This window comes from Poecilia reticulata, linkage group LG7 (assembly GCF_000633615.1).
Source record: "Poecilia reticulata strain Guanapo linkage group LG7, Guppy_female_1.0+MT, whole genome shotgun sequence".
NCBI classification, from domain to species: Eukaryota; Metazoa; Chordata; class Actinopteri; order Cyprinodontiformes; family Poeciliidae; genus Poecilia; species Poecilia reticulata.
The window spans coordinates 8,378,437-8,385,480 of NC_024337.1; the positions used below are offsets into that span (position 1 = coordinate 8,378,437).

The 7,044-nt window shown below is 42.6% G+C and overlaps 2 protein-coding genes across 2 annotated transcripts in view; one reads left to right on the forward strand and one right to left on the reverse strand.

Moving 5' to 3' along the window:
• ptpn11b (protein tyrosine phosphatase non-receptor type 11b) overlaps positions 1-309 on the forward strand; it is a 90,559-nt gene extending 90,250 nt beyond the window's left edge. The window contains exon 16 of the mRNA XM_008413161.2: positions 226-309. The gene's annotated coding sequence lies outside the window, so the exon portion shown is untranslated. The remainder of the gene's footprint in view (positions 1-225) is intronic.
• LOC103467094 (DENN/MADD domain containing 2C) overlaps positions 1-7,044 on the reverse strand; it is a 21,678-nt gene that overhangs the window by 5,630 nt on the left and 9,004 nt on the right. Inside the window, exons 9-14 of the mRNA XM_017305828.1 lie at positions 5,911-6,051; positions 5,560-5,708; positions 4,866-5,043; positions 4,677-4,718; positions 1,292-1,400; positions 204-446 (exon numbers count right to left, since the gene is read on the reverse strand). Of these exons, the coding sequence (XP_017161317.1) occupies positions 204-446; positions 1,292-1,400; positions 4,677-4,718; positions 4,866-5,043; positions 5,560-5,708; positions 5,911-6,051 (862 nt within the window). The remainder of the gene's footprint in view (positions 1-203; positions 447-1,291; positions 1,401-4,676; positions 4,719-4,865; positions 5,044-5,559; positions 5,709-5,910; positions 6,052-7,044) is intronic.

Below are 7,044 nucleotides of genomic sequence, written 5' to 3' on the forward strand. Positions count from 1 at the left end.
GATCTGGATGATCCTTCTGCAGGAAACATAAAAACTAATAATAATAGTAAAGTTCCTGTTATTTATTGATACTAAATGCTGTCTGACTACCAACTAACGTTAGAGAGTTTCATTTAACTTATATGAGCAAAATCTGGTTTGTTTTAGAGGACATCAACTGAGCGCTTAAAAATGAGTTTTGCTGTGGTTGTGAACATCTTCACCTCTGCCTCCTCCCTTGCGCAGCTCTTTGTCCTGGATGAAGCCGGCGAACATCTGTGTCTCCATAAAGAGCTGCAGGAACTGCCGAACTCCGCGTGAGGGGTGAGACTTGCGAAAGCTTTCTCTCTGCAGCTCCTTGGCTCCTCTGGCAGCCTCCACCATGTGCAGAGGATAGTGGCCCACCAGCTCCACAAAGAACCGGACGAAAGCCTCGGACAGCAGGGCGCTCAGGTCGGCTGGACACTCTGACGGAGCAGACAGCAGCTTTAAACACTCCGCCAATAAACACAGCTACTTCATTAAAACAGCTAATTAATCTATTACATCCTCTTTATCACACTGCCCTGCAAATATACATAAAAACCCTTCAGGTTTTCACACATTAAAACAACACAGGTCAATGTATCTTAAAGGGACAGTATCATGTTTTGTCCAGGAACAATGTATAATTTTATAACACAATAAACTAACTGTTTTACACCCAGTTTTTATAAAAATGCTGTAAATATCAAATATGACTTAAAAGAAATGTGACTTAAAATTGGGCATCTGTCTCTTTAAGAAGCTCCTGCTCTTTCTGAAGTTCCGACTTCAGGAAGTCATCCCAACATGGCGCCTCTATTAACCCTTTAACAAYGTTTTTACCAGCATTTCATGGAGCAGTAGCTCCAATAATGAGCTCAGCAGTTCCACCAGATGTTTGCTAATTGCTACTGGCTAGTCTGAAGGAGCTGAGTGGGAGGAGCTGTTGTGTGGGGCTGAAGCTCGTTAGCTTGAAAACTGCAYCTCTGAGGAGGAGCTGCGTCTTGAAGGCGGGGCTAGATCCAACCAGGCGTTTTGCACCCTGTTTCCAGGATTATGTGAAGGATTAGCTTTTCACCACACAGCACTTGGCATGTAGGACATGAAAATACTTTTGGAAAAAGTTAGAGCATTATGCAGAGTTAAACTACCAACAATGTGTAACTCAGAATTAGAAAGTTCTGTCAAAAACCACATTTCACTTTTCTTTGATTGCTTTCTGCCACATAAAACCTCATTGAGGTTTGCTGACACCATGAGGAGGTAAAACAGTGAAGGTTAAACTGACCTTCAAATGTGTCTCTACTGTCCTGTCTCAGGATGTCCTCTCTGTCCTCCAGGACCTGCAGCAGCGCCGCTTGAAGTTTGCTGGGCAGAATGCAATCTTCATCTCCGAGCTGCAGCACAGAGCAGGCAGACACTCACATCCAGTCTGCATCAGCCTCCATGTTGTTACTTTGAGCTTTAAGACATTTACAGAGGCACTAACAAAAACATGCTTTTATTGGGGCCTGCCACAGCAAAGCATAGGAGAGCAATGCCTCTCTGCAATGCATGAAGGCACTCTACACCTCAAAATAACTGCCGCTTCCTTTTCTCGGTTAATGCAGCTCATACTGCTGCATGCATCCCCACATGTGTCTGTGTCTCGGCATGCAGGCTATTACTTCTGTTGGCATTTCAAGTAACCATGGTGACGTAATTAGCGAAAAACGAGCCAGATTCAAATCAAAATAAATTCTGACACAGTTTTGTGGCATCGGTCGCATTCGAAAAGAATTCAACCTGTGCTGTTCAGACTGTCGTGAAAAGATCCGATACAGGTCGTATTACGTCAAAAAAATCGCAATTTCGGTCAATTCAGTTTGCAGTGTGAATGTAGCCTGAGGGGGCATTTACACGACAACGATCCAACAAAAACGGCACTTTTGTTCCGTTTTTGATGGATCGTTCACACGAAAATGTTTTAATTACGTTCTGTTTACACAGTAACGGTACACATCGAAAATGTGTAATGCTGTCGCTGCGCCTAGTTGGTGCTAGGTTCTTTGAAACTTTGAAAGTGCGCATGTGTTTAAAAAAAAGTTGTACTATTGAAGGCATGTGGATTTGCGTGAAAAAACACGCATTGTGTGCGTCTGATTAGGGCGCATGCAGTTGGAAAAAGTGGGATAACTTTGCTGAGACACCTTGTTTGAGCTTTCACTGTGTCTGTAGCGAGCCCCGGACTGGAAGCTGTTTATTGTTTTKACCTTGGAATGGCCAACAGTCTGTTATTCCTATATCAATTTGATAAAATAGGAGTTCCCGTGCGTCCCATATCCGTGTCCTCTGTTACCTTTTTCAGCAGTTAAAACAGTTTAATCCGTTGGTAACAAGTCGTAACTTGTTTTTGCGAGCCGCCTTCAAACGCAACATGAAAGCTGAGACGCTTGCGCTGGGTTTACACCTGTGAGGCAGTGAAGGAGACCTGCTGCTGCGCAGGTGTGTGTTAGAATCATGGCAGCAACCCAGCAAAACGTAAATAACTGCAGTTTTTTCCCCGAACTAACCGACTGAGTTGAGTAAAGCTGTTGGATGCAGGTGATGATAGCTTAAAGATGACTAGCTAATATCAATACAGCACGTTAAGCTTGTTAACAAGTAGCCTGTAGGCTGCTGGTGTTGTTGTCTATGTTCAGCTACGTAGATTCATTTTGACCCCCAAAATAAGTCGATGCCCCCCTGTTAAACCCGTCTGGAGCCGGGGCTGGTAGCAGCCGTGTATTTTGCCACCTGGGCGGTGCGGAGCGGTGAAGAGACGCTGAGGGAGCCGTATCTGATGGGGAAACAGTATTGTGAGTAGGAAAACAATACGTTTCAGAAACATCGCACTCTGGAACCCGTTTTCAATCTGTGCTGTTGTTAGAGAAAACATTCGGTGGTTTCGTGTAAATGCACACTACAAACGCAACAAAACTCTTCCGTTTTCCCCCGAAATCGTTGTCATGAAAACGGGGCCTTAGACTCAAAGCAGGGATAGAATTTTCTCTGCCCCAAATTTACCAACTGCACAATTAGTAGTAAATAGTGTAAGATAAGAGAAAAAGAGCAGAAGAAATCTTACATTTTTTGAACAATAATATTTGTTGTTAATCTGTTGCTAAGAGATKAGCTCATTTTCTGGTAATCAAGAGCGACAAAGTAAACATGTGACTTCTACTTTTGCAAAAGTAAAAATCAGAAGGCAGTGCATTAGGATTAGCACAAACACTGCTAATGTAGCTACTGCCCACATTAGCAGTAGCCTTTTCCCTCAAATAAGCTTTTTAGCTATTTTGTATTTATTAGCCATGTTTAGCACACTGAATGGAGGAAGCCATTGTAAGTCAACATGCTAGTTATATCCCATATGCCACTGGCAACATTTAGACTAACATTAGCATTTTGGCAAATTTTGGCTTATACACAAATTTTAACATACTGAATGGAGTGAGTCCATACTACTCAACATACTTTTGACTCTCCACACGGAATTGAGTACATTGTAGCTTACTGTAGCACTGATGCTAATTTTTAGYATCAGAACGCTGGGTTCCAACCGTCGGGCACACTTTGAGGCCCCGTTTAAATTTCTTCAGAAAGTTTCTAGTTCTATCTTTTTGTTTTTCATTCTACCTCATATTAAACTCATGGGCTCATTTTGCATTTTGTGCTTTTTTAATACTGTTTTTTTTTTAATTATTAAAGATTCAAATATTTTACAAACTATGACCTTAATTCACATCTATGGGACAATCTGACAGAAATTTTAAACCATCAATTCATACCTGCTAATGTGTTGGCCTACCTATTAACGTTCCGTAATTTGCATGTGGGAAAGATTTAATATTATTTTTTAAATAGGGCATCAAAACTGGCTCCAGCCCAGGGGCCCCTATTGTCCTAAATCTGATCCTGCTTTGGAGAGCACAGCTTGAATTGGAGCAACACCAATTTCAGTTTTCTGGCTGATCTTTAAAAAAACCTGATCTGCTGAGTTTGGCCGATAATTACTTTTTTGAGTGAAATGTTGCTAAATATAGAAGGAAAGTTGGTGAGTTGGCAGCAGTGGGGCGACTATTGTAACACAACTCTCGTTGGACATGACATGGTGGGCAGGGCTCACACTCTAGCCTCTCACTGTAAAGCAGAAGAGGACAGAGGCTGATGTCTAGACCTTTACTGAGGTAGAGAAGATCAGTTTCACATGCAAGTATTGGCCGATCTCCCCAAATTAAAGAAATCTGGTTCGATAAATCGGTTCCCCCCTAACTTGAATACTACATTCACCACAGTGTGTGTGTGATTCTGGATGAATAATAATGAAAAGTGTTTTAAGTTCCAGTTTTAGATTTTGAAGTGTGTTTTCCAGAAAAACAGCAAAACCACATCAGAACATTTATACAGCGTTATGGTCTTTTTCTCTAAGATTTTAAATGTAACAGGATTCAGAACAAACTAAAGTGTGAATGATATGTGGGAGATTGATTATGAAAATATTAGTGTGGTTTTGCTCTGGGCTCTTGTCCTGCATGCTTTTGTCACTTCCTTTGTCCCTAAAGCACTCCACCCAGCAGGCGACAAGTGGAGGCAAAGCCGCCTCTCCCACAGGAGCCACGCCCTCTTGCACTATTATCCCTGAGTGTACACACCTGTATGACAAATCTGTCAGCACACAGATCCACAATGAGAACCTGGGAAGACAACAGGAAGAAAAAACAACAWTTACTTTACAGCTGAATCAATGGAGTTTAGATGAGTCAGAGCAACAGTGTGACTTTCTCATGTTGAAGCATAAAGAGGAAGCAGAGAGGAGATGAGGAGACCTCCAGCTGCTTTACCTCCTCGATGGGCAGCTCCAGCACCTCTGGCAAACACGGAGCCAGCACACCGATGAGGAACGGTGTAGGAGAGCAGCTGATGTCCAGCATGCTGGCTGGTAACACCGGGACAAATGTGTGCTGCCAGGTGAAGGGGTAGAGCAGCGCCAGCACGGCGTGGCCACACCTGGACAGCACACTGAGAGCAAAACGGTTACAACATGAGATACACCTGGACGGCTGACTCACTGACTCAGGAGAATGAAACTGTGAAAAAAAACTTCCTATAAGTTCAACACATTTTGGGACCTAAATGATGTAGTAGTGATATGTTAGCTGGGATACCAGAAGCTAATCTAGAAGTCATGATGCTGTGGCTGCTAGGATGTTTTGGTTCAATTTACTGAACCAAAACAGTAAATTTTGGTTCARTAAATAAAGACTCAAAGCTTAAAGAATATTGATAAATTKAATCAAAAATCTATCAAATGTCCTAAATCTCAGCAAACAGAAGTCCTAATATCACAACAAGCTGATCTCTATTCTGAACCAGCATCTTTGGAAAAAAAACAAAACAATTTTTTACGTCAAGATTTATTATACCAATGCTGCTAAAGAGCTGAGTCAGAACTGGAGCTTATGGGTTCAGAGGGAAATGAAAAGCATTCCCAAACTGCTGCAGGTTGCTAACTGTCAGCGTGACGATGTTACTTACCTGAGTTTATCAGCAACAAAGATGACTCTYCTCTCCAGCAGGAGGGAAGCGAACACCTGCAGGAGTTTCCCCACACTGAGACACTGCAGCAGAATGCCAAAGTCCACATGCTCCAGCCTGGAGTCCACGGGTCGGCACAGAGTCAGAACCTGCAGCAGAACAAACCACTGAGCTTTGAGTTGCAGCTGACACGTCAGAGTGCTGAACAAGTTACAGCACTGCCTTTAGTCATTTTGTTCCTGGCAGTGACGGAGCAGGCTACAGCTGACTGTTAACATGTCAACAACAACAACTCCAAACGGTCTGAGGAGGCTGCTGATCAGGACTTTCTGTTTCTGTGCCGGGGGTTACCTCATTCCCAGAGCCAGGGAGGAAGCTCTTGACAGTGACGGTGCGTCCAGGGGCCGGGAACGGGGCCTCCATCACGCTGCGCATGAACGTATAAACCAGAGGCGGAGAAATCTCTCTGCGCCGCTCCACCTCCTCCAGGATCTGGACAGACACAACGCTCCCTGTGAGTCYAGGAGGAACACGTCTCATCAAACAACCCACTGTCCTTCAAGCCCAACTACAGGATAGGTCAGAGGTCAAACTCATTTCATAGCCACTATCCTCTTCACTTCCTCTGCTGAAGCTTCTGAAGCAGAGACGTGAGCAGATTTACGGCACCTTGTAAAAATATTTCCCCCTGCTGGAGACTTTTCCACTTTGTCACATTCCAGCCACAAACATCCATGTATGCAGACTAAAACCTTTTGACCATTCCTCTTTCTAAGTACTTTGCCTGGTTCATTTGGACTGTGTGGAAGTGAACGTCAACATTAATCTGATAAAAATTATTTCTTAATTAAATATTTTTATACAATATTAAAAATACACCAAAAGATGCAAAGAAACAAATAATTCAATTTTAATGCAATAGCAGCAATTCTTCAGTTTATGATTGATCATTTGTAGCAAATGAAACAATTCAAATATTTCTAACTTGAGAAGCCTTAGTGCTGGACTGAACATCAGTACAATGCAGAGCTGATTATTCTGTGGATTAACTGATTATTAATAGTAGCAGACGTTGCTCTGGAGGAGATTTTTTTAGCATAATTTGAACCAAGTAAAGCTAAATCTGTCACCTTGATAGAACATTTTACAGACAAAGGTTTAATGTTGTATTCAAAATGTATATTTTTAAATACAATATATAAGATTCTTCTGCTGACAAAATACACTGAAGTATTTGGTTGTGTTGTGACAAAATGCAGAAAACAGGATTTAAGCTGCATGAATACTAGAGGTGTGTCGATCGATTGGCCACCAATCATAATCGGCCGATTTCCGTGAAAAAGTGTATGATCGGTGATCGCCGATCAGGGTTTCTTGTTGCCGATCACAGAAACTGATCACCTGCTTCTCATTTCGCAGCCTGCCTGTGCAGCTGGTCTCTTCTTTCCTTCACACTGCGCAAACGCGCAGCAACAAATCCTAAGC